Here is a 19,144-nt window from a genome sequence, read left to right on the forward strand (position 1 = left end):
CTTCTTTTCTCTTAATTATAATAAAGGCTACTATGTAAATATACTGTTTGTGCCCACAGAAAGAAACACAGTTTAATAACATTTTTTCCCCTTTTTTTTCAGACATTTTGACTACTTGTCTGAACTAGATATCCCTTGAATGTGCACACAAAAAGTGAATGGGTCATTTGATAAGGTAACGATTAATTTCTGAAGACAGGGGAAAAGAGAGAAAGAGAGGAGGGGGAATAGAGGGAAAAAAAGAAAGAAAAGGGAGCCCGCTGCAGATGAATAAGAAATCAACACCAAAAAAAAAAAGGCTAATGATGTTCCCTCTGAAAAGAGATGGAGGAAGGTTTACATGTAAAAGAATAGATTTTGGAATATAAAAAGAGTGACATTAAAATTGGTTTAAGCCCCTGGCGATTTTATCAATTAACTAGCACTTACTAATTCCTAAAGTATGGAAATAAAAGGAGGGGCTATCACCAACTTTAAACAAAAGAATCACTGTTGGACAAACAGAACAATCTCCTCTTGAAGGTTTCTTCACTTTTATAAAGTGCCTCTAAAGTAAACCATCGTGTTTATATTAAAAGTTCCTCAAGGTGGCCATTGCAATTCCAGATTGTCCTTGGTGAAACTGTGCCCGCTGTAGAGATAAACATGCACGTTTGTGTTACATTGCGGAAATCTCAAAGAAACAGGTATCTGGCCTGGAAGAAGTGCAGTTTTAGGTTGAGTGGAGCCCATCAGAGATGCAATGGTCTGTAAGGGTGGCACTTGTCTGACCTTGATTCTCCGATCTTGAGTCTCCAGAATTTGGGCAAAGGTCAATTGTCTACAATGAGGGCTGAGAAACGAAAAAAACAGTAGTTCTCAAGCTCACAAAGATAAGACAGAGGAAGTCCTTACAAGTATTGAAATGGTGACCTGACGCAAAGTTTATCCAAAGGCCAAAGTTTGTCTAAAGCATGTCAGTCCTGAATTCTCAGTCCCTGGAGCCAGAGGACAGACTTATGGGGACTTGGCTTGTCCTTTCCTTATGGACTTTTCCTTGTATAGACAAACAACACTTAGGACAATAGACAGATCATAGAACAGATGTTAGAGGCTAGAAAACAATATTTCCAACTGACTAGATTTGCAATAAGTTTTACAGACTAGAAAGACTCCAAGGATCTATTCCTAGGAAAACAAAATAAACACATTGCTGACAGTTCTCAACAAAATATCAGAGCCTAGCCATGAACAGGGTCCCACATGTATGCATCATTACTGAGTCAAGGGTACTTGCTTAAGGCAGCAAGGACTTTTGAAGAATCTTGTGAAACTCCATTTTTGTCAATCCTTCAGAGCCCAAGACCACCAGAAACCCTCCTGTAATGGAACAAGTTGGCTTTATTACTAATTGCAACAAGGCTTTTGAAAGCCTTCTCTCATCTTCCTGGGGATCACCTCTTCAGGTGTACAGAGACAGCATAGGTAGGTTGTGGGGGAATGGAGAGGAAGGGGAGCTTCCCTAAGTGAAAACCTAAGTGTTTTCTTAAACACAAGCACCACTGAGCAATTTGTAGATGGAATTTTGCAATCAAAATTGCAGGGTATTCTGTTCAAGCCACACCTTTTTTTCCCCTCCATTTGGAGATAATTAAAAATTCCGATGCACATGTAAAAAAAAAATAGAAAAATCTCTTGTACCCCTTCCCACAATGGTAACATCTTGCAAGACCATGGTATATCAGAACCTGGCATTTTTTTTTTTTTTTTTGTCAGAGTCTCACTCCATCACCCAGGCTGGAGTGCAACTGTGTGATCACAGTTCACTTCAGCCTTGATCTCCTGGGTTCAAATGATCTCTCATCTCAGCCTCCTGAGGAGCTGGGACTACAGGCATGCGCCACCACGCCCAGCTAATCTTTTTCATTTTCTTTTTTTTTCTTTTCTTTTCTTTTTTTCCTTCTTTCCGTCTTCTCTTTCTTCTTTCTTTCTCTCTCTTTTTCTTTTCTTTCTCTTTTTTCTCTTTCTTTCCCTTTCTTTTTTCTTTCTTTCTCTTTATTCTTTCTTTCTTTCTTTCTTTTTCTCTCTCTCTCTCTCTTTCTCTCTCTCTCTCTCATAGAGATAGGGTCTCAGGTCTCACTATGTTGCCTAGGCTCATCTCAAACTCCTGCACAGCCCAAATATTGACATTAATACAGTTATGATGTAGAACATTTCTGTCACCATAAGGATGCCTCAAACTCTACTCTTCAGCTACCTCTACTTCCCTCCCACCCCCACCACCTTCTTAATCCCCGGCAATTACAAATCTGTGTTCTCCATTTCTATAATTTTGTCATTCAAGGATGTTATATAAATGGGATCACACTGTATGATTAGTTTTTATTTTCACATAGCACAGCTCCCTAGAGATTTATTCAAGTTACCAAATGTATTAATGGTTCACTCCTTTCATTGCTGAGCAGAATTCCATGGTATGCATGTACCACTGTTTAACTATTGAAGGCTATCTGAGTTATTTCCAGTTTGGGGCTATTACAAATAAAACTGCAGTAATCACTGACTTATAGGTTTTTATGTAACCATATGTTTTCATTTCCCTGGAATAAATGCCCAGGAGTATAATTACTGGAATGCATGGTAGTTGCATGTATAGATTTTTAGGAAACAGCCAAATTGTTTTCCAGAATGACTGTATCATTTTACACTCTCACCAGCAATGTCTAAGTGGTCCAGTTTCTCTGTATTTGATGTAGTCGCTATGTTTTATTTAGCCATTCTAATAAGTATGTAGTAATACCTCACTGTGGTTTTAATTTGCATTTCCCTAATGGCCAACAATGTTGAACAATTTTTTATGTGCTTATATGCTATCTGTATATCCCCTGAAATGTTTGTTTCTATCTTTTGCACATTTTCTAATTGGAGTTTTTTATTTGTTTGCTTGTTTTACTGTTGATATTCAAGAGTTCTTTATATATTCTAAATAACCCTGTTTTGATAAGTGATTTGCAAATATTCTCTCCCAGTCTGTAGCTTGTATTTTCATCCTCTTAGCAGAGTATTTTGTGGAGCAAAAATTTATCATCTTGACAAGCTCCAATTTGTCAATTTTTTCTTTTATGGATCATGTTTTTGGTGTCAATTCTAAGAACTCTTTGCCAGTCCTAGATCCCAAAAATTTTTTTCCTAAAAATTTTATAATTTTACATTCTAGGGAAAACTAGGTTCCAAGATGGCTGAATAGGAAGAGCTCCAGTCTGCAGATCCCAGTGTGAGCAACGCGGAAGACGGGTGATTTCTGCATTTCCAACTGAGGTACTGGGTTCATCTCACTGGGGCTTGTCAGACAGTGGGTGCAGCCCATGGAGCAGGGCGGAGCATCGCGTCACCCAGGAAGCACAAGGGGTCAGGGAATTCCCTTTCCTAGCAAAGGGAAGCCATGACAGATGGTACCTGGAAAATTGGGACACTCCCACCCTAATACTGTGCTTTTCCAACTGCCTTAGCAAACGGCACACCAGGAGATTATATCCCGCGCATGGCTCGGAGGGTCCCACGCCCACGGAGCCTCGCTCACTGCTAGCATAACAGTCTGAGATCAAACTGCAAGGTGGCAGCCAGGCTTGGGGAGGGGCATCCACCATTGCTGAGGCTTGAGTAGGTAAACAAAGCAGTTGGGAAGCTCTAACTGGGTGGAGCCCACCACAGCTCAAGGAGGCCTGTCTGCCTTTGTAGACTCCACCTCTGGGGGCAGGGCATAGCTGAACAAAAGGCAGCAGAAACTTCTGCAGACTTAATCGTCCCTGTCTGACAGCTTTGAAGAGAGTAGTACTTCTCCCAGCACAGAGTTTGAGATCTGAGAATGGACAGACTGCCTCCTCAAGTGGGTCCCTGACCCCCGAGTAGCCTAACTGGGAAAAACCTCCCAGTAGGGGCCGACTGACACCTCATACAGCTGGGTGCCCCTCTGAGATGAAGCTTCCAGAGGAAGGATCAGGCAGCAACATTTGCCGTTCTTCTATATTTGCTGTTCTGCCGCTTCCACTGGTGATACTCAGGCAAACAGGGTCTGGAGTGGACCTCCAGCAAATTCCAACAGACCTGCAGCTGAGGGTCCTGACTGTTAGAAGGAAAACTAACAAACAGAAAGGACATCCACACCAATACCCCATCTGTACGTCACCATCATCGAAGACCAAAGGTAGATAAAACCACAAAGATGGGGAGAAACCAGAGCAGAAAAGCTGAAAATTCTAAAAATCAGAGCGCCTCTTCTCCTCCAAAGGAATGCAGCTCCTTGCCAGCAACGGAACAAAGCTAGACGGAGAATGACTTTGAATAGTTGAGAGAAGAAGGCTTTAGACCATTGGTAATAACAAACTTCTCTGAGTTAAAGGAGGATGTTCTAACCCATCGCAAAGAAGCTAAAAACCTTGAAAAAAGATTAGACAAATAGCTAACTAGAATAAACTGTGTAGAGAAGTCCTTAAATGACCTGATGGAGCTGAAAACCACAGCACAAGAACTATGTGACGCATGCACAAGCTTCAGTAGCTGATTTGATCAAGTGGAAGAAAGGTTATCAGTGATTTAAGATCAAATGAATGAAATGAAGCAAGAAGAGAAGCATAGAGAGAAAAAAGTAAAAAGAAATGAACAAAGCCTCCAAGAAATATGGGAGGACTATGTGAAAAGACCAAAACTACGTCTGATTGGTGTACCTGCAAGTGACGGGGAGAATGGAACCAAGTTGGAAAACACTCTTCAGGATATTATCCAGGAGAACTTCCCCAACCTAGCGAGGCAGGCCAACATTCAAATTCAGGAAATACAGAGAACACCACTAAGATACTCCTCGAGAAGAGCAACTCCAAGACACATAATTGTCAGATTCACCAAAGTTGAAATGAAGGAAAAAATGTTAAAGGCACCCAGAGAGAAAGGTAGGGTTACCCACAAAGGGAAGCCCATCAGACTAACAGCAGATCCCTTGGCAGAAACTCTACAAGCCAGAAGAGAGTGGGGGCCAATTTTCAACATTCTTAAAGAAAAGAATTTTCAACCCAGAATTTCATATCCAGCCAAACTAAGCTTCATAAGTGAAGGAGAAATAAAATCCTTTACAGACAAGCAAATGCTGAGAGATTTTGTCACCACCAAGCCTGCCTTACAAGAGCTCCTGAAGGAAGCACTAAACATGGAAAGGAACAACCAGTTCCAGCCACTGCAAAAACATGCCAAATTGTAAAGACCATCAATGCTAGGAAGAAACTGCATCAACTAACGAGCAAAATAACCAGCTAACATCATAATAACAAGATCAAATTCACACATAACAATATTAACCTCAAATGTAAATGGGCTAAGTGCTCTAATTAAAAGACACAGACTGGCAAATCGGATAAAGAGTCAAGACCCATCAGTGTGCTGTATTCAGGAGACCCACCTCACATGCAGAGACACACATAGGCTCAAAATAAAGGGATGGAGGAAGATCTACCAAGCAAATGGAAAACAAAAAAAAGCAGGGGTTGCAATCCTAGTCTCTGATAAAGCAGACTTTAAAACAACAAAGATCAAAAGAGACAAAGAAGGCTGCTACATAATGGTAAAGGGATCGACTCAACAAGAAGAGCTAACTATCCTAAATATATATGCACCCAATACAGGAGCACCCAGATTCATAAAGCAAGTCCTTAGAGACCTACAAAGAGACTTAGACTCCCACACAATAATAATGGGAGACTTTAACACCCCACTGTCAACATTAGACAGATCAACAAGACAGAAAGTTAACCAGGATATCCAGGAATTGAACTCAGCTCTGCGCAAAGTGAACCTAATAGACATCTACAGAACTCTCCACCCCAAGTCAACAGAATATACATTCTTCTCAGCACCACATCACACTTATTCCAAAGTTTACCACATAGTTGGAAGTAAAGCACTCCTCAGCAAATATAAAAGAACAGAAATTATAACAAACTGTCTCTCAGACCACAGTGCAATCAAACTAGAATTCAGGGTTAAACTTACTCAAAACTTCGCAACTACGTGGAAACTGAACAATCTGTTCCTGAATGACTACTGGGTACATAATAAAATGAAGGCAGAAATAAAGATGTTCTTTGAAACCAATGAGAGCAAAGACACAACACACCAGAATCTCTGGGACAATTTAAAGCAGTGTGTAGAGGGAAATTTATAGCACTAAATGCACACAAGAGAAGGCAGGAAAGATCTAAAATTTACACCCTAACATCACAATTAAAATAACTAGAGATGCGAGAGCAAACACATTCAAAAGCTAGCAGAAGGCAAGAAATAACTAAGATCAAAGCAAAACTGAAGGAAATAGAGACACAAAAACCCTTAAAAAAAATCAATGAATCCAGGAGCTGGCTTTTTGAAAAGATCAACAAAATTGATAGACTGCTAGCAAGACTAATAAAGAAGAAAAGGGAGAAGAATCAAATAGACGCAATAAAAAATAATAAAGGGGATATCACCACTGATCCCACAGAAATACAAACTACCATCAGAGAATACTATACACACCTCTAAGCAAATAAACTAGAAAATCTAGAAGAAATGGATAAATTCCTGGACACATATACCCTCCCAAGACTAAATCAGAAAGAAGTTGAATCCCTGAATAGACCAATAACACGTTCTGAAATTGAGGGAATAATTAATATCCTACCAACCAAAAAAAGTCCAGGACCAGATGGATTCACAGCCGAATTCTACCAGAGGTACAAAGAGGAGCTGGTACCATTCCTTCTGAAACTATTCCAATCAATAGAAAAAGAGGGAATCCTCCCTAACTCATCTTATGAGGCCAACATCATCCTGATACCAAAGCCTGGCAGAGACACAACAACAAAAGAGAATTTTAGACTGATGTCCCTGATGAACATTGATGCAAAAATCCTAAATAAAATACTGGCAAACCAAATCCAGCAGCACATCAAAAAGCTTATCCACCACGATCAAGTTGGCTTCATCCCTGGGATGCAAGGCTGGTTCAACATATGCAAATCAATAAACGTAATCCATCATGTAAACAGAACCAAAGACAAAAACCACATGATTATCTCCATAGATGCAGAAAAGGCCTTCAACAAAATTCAACAACCTTCATGCTAAAAAGTGTCAATAAACTAGGTATTTGGACGTATCTCAAAATAATAAGAGCTATTTATGACAAACCCACAGCCAATATCATACTGAATGGGCAAAAATTGGAAGCATTCCCTTTGAAAACTGGCACAAGACAGGGATGCCCTCTCTCACCACTCCTATTCAACATAGTGTTGGATGTTCTGGCCAGGGCAATCAGGCAAGAGAAAGAAATAAAGGGTATTAAATTAGGAAAAGAGGAAGTCAAATTGTCACTGTTTGCAGATGACATTTAGAAAACCCCATCGTCTCAGCCCAAAATCTCCTTAAGCTGATAAGCAACTTCAGCAAAGTCTCAGGACACAAAATCAAGTGCAAAAATCACAAGCATTCCTATATGCTAATAACAGACAAACAAAGAGCCAAATCATGAGTGAACTCCCATTCACAATTGCTTCAAAGAGAATAAAACACCTAGGAATCCAACTTACAAGGGATGTGAAGGGCCTCTTCAAGGAGAACTACAAACCACTGCTCAATGAAATAAAAGAGGACACAAACAAATGAAAGAACATTCAATATTGTGAAAATGGCCATACTGCCCAAGGTAATTTATAGATTCAATGCCATCCCCATCAAGCTACCAATGACTTTCTTCACAGAATTGGAAAAAACTACTTTAAAGTTCAAATGGAACCAAAAAAGAGCCCGCATTGCCAAGACAATCCTAAGCCAAAAGAACAAGGCTGGAGGCATCATGCTACCTGACTTCAAACTATACTACAAGGCTACAGTAACCAAAACATCATAGTACTGGTACCAAAACAGAGATATAGACCAATGGAACAGAATAGAGCCTCCGGAAGTAATACCACACATCTACAAGCATCTCAACTTTGTCACACCTGACAAAAACAAGAAATGGGCAAAGGATTCCCTATTTAATAAATGGTGCTGGGAAAACTGGCTAGCCATATGTAGAAAGCTGAAACTGAATCTCTTCCTTACACCTTACACAAAAATTAATTCAAGAAAGATCAAAGACTTAAATGTAAAACCTAAAATCTGGCTAATATCCAGAATCTACAAAGAACTTAAACAAATTTACAAGAAAAAATCAAACAACCCCATCAAAAAGTGGGCAAAGGATATGAACAGACACTTCTCGAAAGAAGACATTTATGCAACCAACAGACACATGAAAAAATGCTCATCATCACTGGCCATCAGAGGAATGCAAATCGAAACCACAATGAGATATCATCTCACACCAGTTAGAATGGCCTTCATTAAAAAGTCAGGAAACAACAGGTGCTGGAGAGGATGTGGAGAAATAGGAATGCTTTTACACTGTTGGTGGGACTGTAAACTAGTTCAACCATTGTAGAAGAGAGTGTGCCAATTCCTCAAGGATCTAGAACTAGAAATACCATTTGACCCAGCCATCCAATTACTGGGCATGTACCCAAAGGATTATAAATCATGCTACTATAGAGACACATGCACACGTATGTTTATTGTGGCACTATTCACAATAGCAAAGACTTGGAACCAACCCAAATGTCCATCAATGATAGACTGGATTAAGAAAATGTGACACATATACACCATGGAATACTATGCAGCCATAAAAAAGGATGAGTTCATGTCCTTTGTAGGGACATGAATGACCTGGAAACCATCGTTCTGAGCAAACTATCACAAGGACAGAAAACCAAACACTGCATGTTCTCACTCATAGGTGGGAATTGAACAATGAGAACACCTGGACACAGGGTGGGGAACATCACACACCGGCGTCTGTCATGGGGTGGGGGGAGGGGGAGGGATAGCATTAGGAGATATACCTAATGTAAATGAGTAGTTAATGGGTGCAGCACACCAACATGGCACATGTATACATATGTAACAAAACTGCACGTTGTGCACATGTACCCTAGAACTTAAAGTATAATAATAATAATAATAACTTTACATTCTACATGAAGTCCATGCTGCATTTTAGTTAATTTTTGTATAAGGTGTGAGATTTAGTTCAAGGTTTGTTTTTTTGCCTATGGCTATCCAATTGCTCCAGTGCCTCTGAAAAGCCTATCTTTCCTCCACTGTATTGTTTTTGCACTTCTGTAAACAATTAAGTTGGGCATAGTTATGTGGGTCTGTTTCTGGGTTTCTATTCTTTTCTGTTGATCTATCTGTTTGTCCTTCAGCCAATACCATACATTCTTAATTACTTTAGCTATAAAATAAGTCTTGAAATTAGATGGATTGATTCTTCCCACTTCAATCTTCTTTTTCAAAGTGTTTTTGCTATTCTAGTTCCTCTGCCTTTTCATTTAAGATTTAGAATAATCCTATCTATATCTACAAAAAAACTTACAAGGATTTTACTGGGAATTTCATAATTTTGTATATAAATCTGGGGAGAATTGACATCTTTATTCCATTGTCTTCTAATCTATGACATGGCATGTTTCTCCATTTCTTTAAAACTTTGATTTCTTTCACCAATAATTTGTAGTTTTCAGCATGCAAGTCCTGTACATGTCTTGTGAGATTTACACCTGTCTTTCATTTTAATTTTTATTGAATATAAATAGTATTGCATTTTGACTTCAGTGTGCTCATATGTGTATTACTAGTTTATAAAATATAATATATTTTCTATGTTTATTTTGTATTCTGCCACTTTGTTAAATTCACTTATTAGCTCTATGAGATTTTTGTTTTCTTTGTGTGTGTGCATGTATGTGTATGTTTGTAGGTCTCTTGGGGTTTTCTATGTAACTATGTCATCTACAGATAGGAAGCATTTTATCTCTTCCTTTCTAATCTATATGATATTTATTTCCTTTTTGTGTTTTTGCCTCATTTCACTGGTTAGAACTTATAGCACTATGTTGAATAAGACAGTGAGAATGGGCATCCTTGCATTGCTCCTGATCTTATGGGGGAGACACTCAGTCTTTTACTATGAAGTATAATGTTATCTGTAGGTTTTTTGTATATGCTCTTTATCAAGTTGAGGAAGTTCCTCTTTACTCCTATATTTCTGAGAGTTTTTATTGTAAATGGATATTGAATTTTGTCATGCACTTTTAAAAATATTAATTGATATGATTACTTGGTCATGGTGTATAATTCTTTTCATATATTGCTAAATTTTATTTGATGGTATTTTGCTAAGAGTATTTTGCACCTACATTCACAGGGGATATTCATCCATAGTCTTTTGTTTTGTTCTGTATTAACTTTGCCTCGTTTTGGTATCAGGGTAATACTTAGCTTCAATAAAATAAATTGGGAAATACCTTTCTCTTCTATTTTCTGGAAGACACTGTATGGAATTGGTGTTAATTCTTATTTAAATAGTTGGCAGAATTCTCCAGTGAAGCCATCTGGATCTGGAGGTTTCTTTTTTGAGAGTTTTTCAATTGAGAATTTAATTTCCTTGATAGTTATGGGGATATTCAAATTATCTATTTAATGTTCGGTGAGTTGAGATATTTTTCATTTTATGAGGAATTAGTCTAGTTCCTCTAAGTTGTGAAATTTATATTTGTAGGGTTATTCAAAGTATTTTCTCATTATCCTTTTGATGCCTCAGGTATCTATCGATAGTGTTATCTCCTGTTTTATTCCTGACAATGGAAATTTATGTCTGTTCTACTTTTTTTTTGTACCTCTTGCTAGAGATTTGTCAATTGTATCAGGAGATGTAACATTTTATTTAATATATGCAAATTTTAATTCATTATTGACTTTGTCTGTTCTGCTACTATAAGAAAGTTACCTGGCCAGGCATGGTGGCCCACGCCTATAATCTCACGGTTTGAAGGCCAAGGTGGGAGGATCACTTGAGCTCAGGAGTTCAAGACCAGCCTGTGCAACATGGAGATACAGCATCTCTACAAAAAAGAAAAAATAGCTGGGCATGGTGGCATGCACCTGCAATCGATTGTATTGACTTTTTTCAAATAAACAGTTTTTCATTTCATTTTTTTCTCTATTTTTTTCTGTTTTCAATTTCTTGATTTCTGCTCTTTACTATCTCCTTCCTTTTGCTTGCTTTTTTTTTTTTCTTGAGGATGGAGCTTATATTCTTATTTCGTGACTTTTCCTTTTTGTAATGTATGAATTTAGTGTTATACAGTTTTGTCCTAATACTGCATTTGCTACATCTCACAAATTTATATTTTCACTTTTATTCAGTTTAATATATTTTTTGTTTCCCTTGAGATTTCCTTTTTGACCCATGGATTATTTAGAAGTGTGTTGTTTAGTTTTCAAGTGTTTTGAGGGTTTCCTGTTATCTTGCTGCTGTTGATTTCTAGTTTGATTCCCTTGTAGTTAGAGAACACATTCTATATTATTTCAATTATTTGAAATCTATCGAGGTTTGTTTTATGTCCCAGGATGTGGTTTATCTTGGTATAAGTTTTGTGAACACATAAAAGCATAAGTATTCTGCTTTTGTTGGGTGAAGTGTTTTATACATGTCAATTTGATCCTGTTGGTTGATGGTGTTTTTAGTTTTTCTATACCTTTGCTGAGTTTTTGTCTATTTGCTTCATCAATTGCTGAGAGAGGTCCTTGAAGTCACTAAATATCTCTCCTTTCAGTTTTATCAGTTTTGCTTCAGTTTTGCAGCTCCGTTGTTTGGCGCATACCCATTTAGAATTGGTACGTCTTCTTAGTGGTTAAACCCTATTATTATTATATAGTGTCCCTCACTGTCTCTGGCAATGTCATTTGCTTTGAAGTCCATTTTAGTTAATACTGAAAGAGCCATTCCTTATTTCCTTTGATTTGAATAACATGCATTTTTCCATCCTTTTACTTTCAACCAGCCAATACCGCTATTTGAAGTGTTTGTTATAGGCAGTACATAATTCGGTCATTTAAAAAATATATTCCATTCCTCTATCTTCTAATTGGTATATTTAGACTACTTATATTTAATGTAATTATTGATGAATCAGGGATGTCTGCCATTTTATTTTTTTTCTGTTTTTATTATCTGTTTTCTTTTTCCTGCCTTGTTGTTGGTTATCTGAACACTTTTTAGAATTCCATTTTTATTTATCTGTAATGTTTTTGAGTGTATCCCTTTGTATATCATTTTAGTGGAAGCCCTAGGTATTACTCTCTCTATATATAATATATATATGTATATAAAGATATACATATATATATCTTATGATAGTCTATTAGCATCATCATTCTACCAGTTCAAGTGAAGTATAGAAAACTTCTTATTTCCTCTTATGTCTCTTTGCCTTCCCTCATTTATAATATAATTATCTCAATAATTCCTCTACATCCATTTAAAACCACATCAGGCAGCATTAATGTTTTTGTTTCAAAACATTAAATGTAACTTAGACTCTAAAAGGGAAGGACAGCCTATTGTATTTACATATATTTTGGCTTACCATGTTCTTTCTTATTTTCTAATATTCTAAGTTTCCTTCTTTTATAAATTCCTTTCTGTTTAGAGAACTTCCTTTAGTCATTCTTTGTTGTTTGCTTGTTTTTTGTTTTGTTTTGTTGTTTTTTTTTTTTTTGAGATGGAGTTTCGCTCTTGTTGCCCCAGCTGGAGTGCAATGAATGGCATGATCTCGGCTCATTGCAACTTCTGCCTCCCAGGTTCAGGCAATTCTCCTGCCTCAGCCTCCCGGGTAGCAGAGGTGACAGGTGCCTGCCACTGGGCCCAGCTAATTTTTGTATTTTTAGTAGAGACGGAGTTTCACCATGTTGGCCAGACTGGTCTTGAACTCCTGACCTCAGGTGATCCGCCGGCCTCAGCTTCCCAAACTGCTGGGATTACGGGCGTGAGCCACCACACCCAGCCTAGTCATTCTTTTAAGATAGGTCTGCTGGCAGCAAAGTCTTAGTTTTCCGTCTGAAAAAGTCTTGATTTTTCTCTTTGTACTTGAAGGATATTTTTGCTGGACATAGACTACTAGCTTGGCAGGTCTTTTCTTTCAGCATTTGAGAAATGTGCCATTTCTTTCTGTCCTCCATAGTTTCTGATGAGAAATCTGCTATTCAGTAGTTTTAGGCTGCAATATCATAGTAAGGTATTCATGTCAACAGGGGCAGAAGGTCACAAGTTCTCTAAGTTTGAAGCGTCAGCTTCAACCAAACAAATTAATGGCTATTCTACATTCAAAAATCAGGAAATTTAAATTTATTATGAAATGTAATGCAGCATGTAGTAAAGACTTAACCAGTGTTTTAAAACTCAACTTTCAAAGAAAAGATAGTATTGCTCCCTGTTTCATTAAAACCTAGAGAGATGTAATCAGTAAGCAAGAAGGAAAAAGGGAAATTCACAAAGTAACTTTTTGTGTCTGTTTCTTTTTAACCCAGCATGGAGAGAAAATTTATGTCCTTGCATCCATCCATCTCCGTATCAGAAATGGAACCAAATGGCACCTTCAGCAATAACAACAGCAGGAACTGCACAATTGAAAACTTCAAGAGAGAATTTTTCCCAATTGTATATCTGATAATATTTGTCTGGGGAGTCTTGGGAAATGGGTTGTCCATATATGTTTTCCTGCAGCCTTATAAGAAGTCCACATCTGTGAACGTTTTCATGCTAAATCTGGCCATTTCAGATCTCCTGTTCATAAGCACGCTTCCCTTCAGGGCTGACTATTATCTTAGAGGCTCCAATTGGATATTTGGAGACCTGGCCTGCAGGATTATGTCTTATTCCTTGTATGTCAACATGTACAGCAGTATTTATTTCCTGACCGTGCTGAGTGTTGTGCGTTTCCTGGCAACGGTTCACCCCTTTCGGCTTCTGCATGTCACCAGCATCAGGAGTGCCTGGATCCTCTGTGGGATCATATGGATCCTTATCATGGCTTCCTCAATAATGCTCCTGGACAGTGGCTCTGAGCAGAACAGCAGTGTCACATCATGCTTAGAGCTGAATCTCTATAAAATTGCTAAGCTGCAGACCATGAACTATATTGCCTTGGTGGTGGGCTGCCTGCTGCCATTTTTCACACTCAGCATCTGTTATCTGCTGATCATTCGGGTTCTGTTAAAAGTGGAGGTCCCAGAATCGGGGCTGCGGGTTTCTCACAGGAAGGCACTGACCACCATCATCATCACCTTGATCATCTTCTTCTTGTGTTTCCTGCCCTATCACACACTGAGGACCATCCACTTGGCGACATGGAAAGTGGGTATATGCAAAGACAGACTGCATAAAGCTGTGGTTATCACACTGGCCTTGGCGGCAGCCAATACCTGCTTCAATCCTCTGCTCTATTACTTTGCTGGGGAGAATTTTAAGGACAGACTAAGGTCTGCACTCAGAAAAGGCCATCCACAGAAGGCAAAGACAAAGTGTGTTTTCCCTGTTAGTGTGTGGTTGAGAAAGGAAACAAGAGTATAAGGAGCTCTTAGATGAGACCTATTCTTGTATCCTTGTGTCCATCTTCATTCACTCATAGTCTCCAAATGACTTTGTATTTACATCATTCCCAACAAATGTTGATTCTTAATATTTAGTTGACCATTACTTTTGTTAATAAGATCTACTTCAAAAATTTTATTCAGTGTATTTTCAGTTGTTGAGTCTTAATGAGGGATACAGGAGGAAAAATCCCTACTAGAGTCCTGTGGGCTGAAATATCAGACTGGGAAAAAATGCAAAGCACATTGGATCCTACTTTTCTTCAGATATTGAACCAGATCTCTGGCCCATCAGGCTTTCTAAATTCTTCAAAAGAGCCACAACTTCCCTAGCTTCTCCAGCTCCCCTGTCCTCTTCAATCCCTTGAGATACAGCCAACTAACGACGCTACTGGAAGCCCCAGAGCAGAAAAGAAGCACATCCTAAGATTCAGGGAAAGACTAACTGTGAAGACGAAGGCTGTCCTATAACAAAGCAGCATCAAGTCCCAAGTAAGGACAGTGAGAGAAAAGGGGGAGAAGGATTGGAGCAAAAGAGAACTGGCGATAAGTAGGGGAAGGAAGAATTTCATTTTGCATTGGGAGAGAGGTTCTAACACACTGAAGGCAATACTATTTCTACTGTTTCTCTCTTGCCAGGGTATTAGGAAGGACAGGAAAAGTAGGAGGAGGATCTGGGGCATTGCCCTAGGAAATGAAAGAATTGTATATAGAATGGAAGGGGGATCATCAAGGACATGTATCTCAAATTTTCTTTGAGATGCAGGTTAGTTGACCTTGCTGCAGTTCTCCTTCCCATTAATTCATTGGGATGGAAGCCAAAAATAAAAGAGGTGCCTCTGAGGATTAGAGTTGGGCACTCAAGGGAAAGATGGAGTAGAGGGCAAATAGCAAAGGTTGTTGCACTCCTGAAATTCTATTAACATTTCGGCAGAAGATGAGTAGGGAGATGCTGCCTTCCCTTTTGAGATAGTGTAGAAAAACACTAGATAGCGTGAGAGGTTCCTTTCTGTCCACTGAAACAAGGCTAAAGATACTACCAACTACTATCACCATGACCATTGTACTGACAACAATTGAATGCAGTCTCCCTGCAGGGCAGATTATGCCAGGCACTTTACATTCGTTGATCCCATTTGACATTCACACCAAAGCTCTGAGTTCCATTTTACAGCTGAAAAAATTGAAGCTTAGAGAAATTAAGAAGCTTGTTTAAGTTTACACAGCTAGTAAGAGTTTTAAAAATCTCTGTGCAGAAGTGTTGGCTGGGTGCTCTCCCCACCGCTACCCTTGTAAACTTCCAGGAAGATTGGTTGAAAGTCTGAATAAAAGCTGTCCTTTCCTACCAATTTCCTCCCCCTCTCACTCTCACAAGAAAACCAAAAGTTTCTCTTCAGAGTTGTTGACTCATAGTACAGTAAAGGGTGGAGGTGATATGGCATTCTGAAAGTAGGGAGGGACTAAGTCAGTCGTCATACTAAACACAAATCCCAGTACCCTTTCCTTATTTAGCTAGAATGATGACAGACAGACTCAAACCCTGTCAAGACAGGACCCTGGAGGATCCTCCTATGGGGAAACTGCATAATCTGAAAAAAAGGCTGACAGATACAAATAGTTGAGGATCCTTCAACACAAAAGCTGCGTGTCTGCCCTATTACTCACCTGACGATGAAGCCCACAATGCAACAAATCCCTTCCACTCACAGCATTTGGTCAACCTGTCAGAGCCTCATTCTTAATTATGAACAGTAGTCAATGAACACAATACATTTGAGGGAAAGGCTGTAACATGAAAGGCACCAACAAATAAATGTGAGAGTAGATAGAGACCTTTTGAGTATAAAAGATCCTCCAAAATAAGAGATTAAACCAAGATAGAGGAAAACACAGTAGCTGGGAAACAAGGAATCCAACGCAGGAGAAAGTGAAGAGAATTCCCAGGATGTTGGTGTGTAGCAGGCTTAGAAAGCAAGTCATTCATGTTGGAGCAGGACTCTTAAAGGACTGTAGGAGAGATGTCTCCCAGAAAAAGAAGAAATTAATTGATTCATACACATTGAGAGGGATTTAGATTTCTCTTGAAGAGATTGAGATAAACTAGTCATAAATACATAGAAAAATAAGCAAGTAAAAACGCAATACAGTTTTTAAGTGCTAGAGGAAAAGAAACTTTTGTATTAGAGAGGAAATATAACCACAGTACACTACATGGCTCAGCTGTGAATAATATTTACATAGAGGATAATGTGAATATAATAGTCTCCCATTATCTGGGTTTTGCTTTCTGCAGTTCAGTTACAGCCAGCCAGTCTGAAAATATTAAATGGAAAATTCCAGAAATAATTCTTAAGTTTTAAAACATGTGCTGTTTTGAGTAGCATGTTGAAATCTCGCACTATCACCCTCCACCCATGTTCTGGGCAGGGCAAAGTGGGATGGTGTGAGATTTCTCCAGTGGATCCACAATGTATATGCTACCCACCCATGAGTCACTTAGTCATCATCCAGTTGCTCAGATCAACTGTTGTGGTATAACAGTGCTTGTGTTAAAGTCACTCTTATTTTACTTACTAATGTCCCCAAAGCATAAGAGTAGTGATGCTGGCAAATAAGATACACCAAAGAGAAGCTGTAAAGTGCTTCCTCTAACAGAAAAGGTGAAAGTTCTTGACTTAATAAGGAAAGAAAAAAAACACATGCTGAAGTTGCTAAGATCTACAGTAAGAACAAATCCATCTGTAAAATTGTGAAGAAGGCAAAAGAAATTTGTGCTAGTTTTGCTGTTGCACCACAAGCTGCAAAAATTATTTATTACACCCCACGGTGTGTGATAAACACTTAGTTAAGATGAAAAGGTATTAAATTTGTGGGTGGAAGACATGAACAGAAATGTGTTCCAATTGACAGCAATCGGGTTTGGTACTATTTGGGTTTGGTGCTATTCGTATTCAGGGTCTTGGAATGCAACTCCCACAGATAAGGGGGTGCTGCTGGAGTGAAATACTGTGATATAACCTTTTTTTCAGGAAATGAAGGGAGAAGATGTGTACGTGTGTGGGAGAGGTATAAGAGACCTAGGTTGCCATATTCTAACACAGAAAATGCATAATAACTAAATCTGGAAAATGATGAATAGCTGTACAACCATATTATTTAGCAATAGGAGGTAAATACAGGTAGAAGCAGAAGAAAGAATGGGCAGGGGTTACCTCTACGGAGAAGATGGGGTGGGAGGATAGGGTGGGGACTTATTTTACGAACTGTGTAATTGCCTAACTTGTGAATATGTATTTCTGAAGTAAAATAAAAATTAAGTTAAAATTAAATTTTAAAATTCAAACTAATTCTGAGTTGTTTTTTAAAACAAAAACAAAAAAAGACAAGAAAGCCCATGAGAAATGGAAACTGAACATTGACAGAAGAAAGGAAAGCAGGAAAGGACCAGAGTTGTGTTTCCGTTCTTGAGAGAAGCCCATCTAGTCCTGCCATGGGAGGCAAGTCCTTTCTTGGGGTGAGGAAAGTCACTTTCTGGGGTTAGAGAGATTTGATATGTTACTTGGGATATTTTTAGTTGCAAGTAACAGAAAACCCAACCCCAAGTGGCTTACATAATAAAGGGATTTGATTATCTCATATAACTGAAATATACTGAGGGAAGTTGGACTTCAGGCCTTGTTCAACCAGGACATCTGTGGGCTTTCCTCCCCAGATGTTGGCTCTGCCACATGGGTGAATCCTCTCATGGAAACAAGCTGACTGCAAGCAGCCTGAGACTACATACTTCCTTATTTGTTTCTAAAGCAAACTAATGAAGAATGGATTACTCTGAATGAGGATGATGACAGTACACACCTAAAGTAGTTGAGGTGAAACCCGCTGAAATCTCATCTGGGAAAGGGGTGAAATGGGGCTTGCAGAGGCCACATATGTACTGCAAATGAGGTGGAGAGAGAGCTGCCAACCAGCTAGGCATCCATGCTGGGTGTGGCCTGTACCTGAGCAGGCAGCTGGGCAGCTTTGGAGGGTGGGGGGAAATGCAGGCTCTAGGAAGAAGGGCAAAAGTTAAATTTTGAATTTCGATTGTGAAGTCATAGGGATTTTCAATTGTCAATGAGAAACTTTAACAACTTTCCAAGGGCAAAATGGCCCAAATAAAGCTGGGAGTAACAGAGCAACCAAGGTCCTTAGGATGAGCATAAGAGAGGGGTTGTGAATTATTAATGTCTATGGTGTGTGTATGTGAGAGACAGACAGAGACAGAGATGTAATGGCTTACTTTTCCTTTTTCCAGCCAGAGTGAAGCCTCCTATTTGTTGAAATATGTCCTTGGAGAGGAAACAAAATGGAACTCTTTATTTACCATAGCAAAAGCCAAAAGTGTCCTGGGGTTTTGGACACAGCTCTTTTTGTTTGAGAGAGTGGGTATTTCCTCAAGCAAGTACATACCTTGTTCAACTGGGAGAAAGGATTTTTGTTGTGTAAACTTTGGTGGAATTATGAGACTGGAACTGTGCTTTCTCACTGGGGACCTAAGAAGCAAATGCCATTATATTTTGTAACTGTGTTAAATTCTTTATTTTGGATTTGATTAAGCTGATTT

The 19,144-nt window shown here is 38.8% G+C and overlaps 1 protein-coding gene across 5 annotated transcripts in view; it reads left to right on the forward strand.

The window, feature by feature from the left end:
* The window catches only part of CYSLTR2 (cysteinyl leukotriene receptor 2), a 57,249-nt gene extending 39,365 nt beyond the window's left edge, over window positions 1-17,884 (forward strand). For 4 of the 5 annotated variants that reach the window (XM_063792154.1, XM_063792155.1, XM_016925705.3 and 1 more), the window contains 3 exons: window positions 103-175; window positions 3,197-3,297; window positions 13,480-17,884. In XM_063792154.1, coding sequence (XP_063648224.1) covers window positions 13,481-14,521 — 1,041 coding nt within the window. In that variant the 5' untranslated portion in view covers window positions 103-175; window positions 3,197-3,297; window position 13,480 and the 3' untranslated portion in view covers window positions 14,522-17,884. The remainder of the gene's footprint in view (window positions 1-102; window positions 176-3,196; window positions 3,298-13,479) is intronic. The other variant, XM_054664940.2, reaches the window with a different exon arrangement.
* Window positions 17,885-19,144: the final 1,260 nt, after the last annotated feature.

The sequence above is a fragment of the Pan troglodytes genome, chromosome 14 (assembly GCF_028858775.2).
Source record: "Pan troglodytes isolate AG18354 chromosome 14, NHGRI_mPanTro3-v2.0_pri, whole genome shotgun sequence".
In the NCBI taxonomy this organism is placed as follows: Eukaryota; Metazoa; Chordata; class Mammalia; order Primates; family Hominidae; genus Pan; species Pan troglodytes.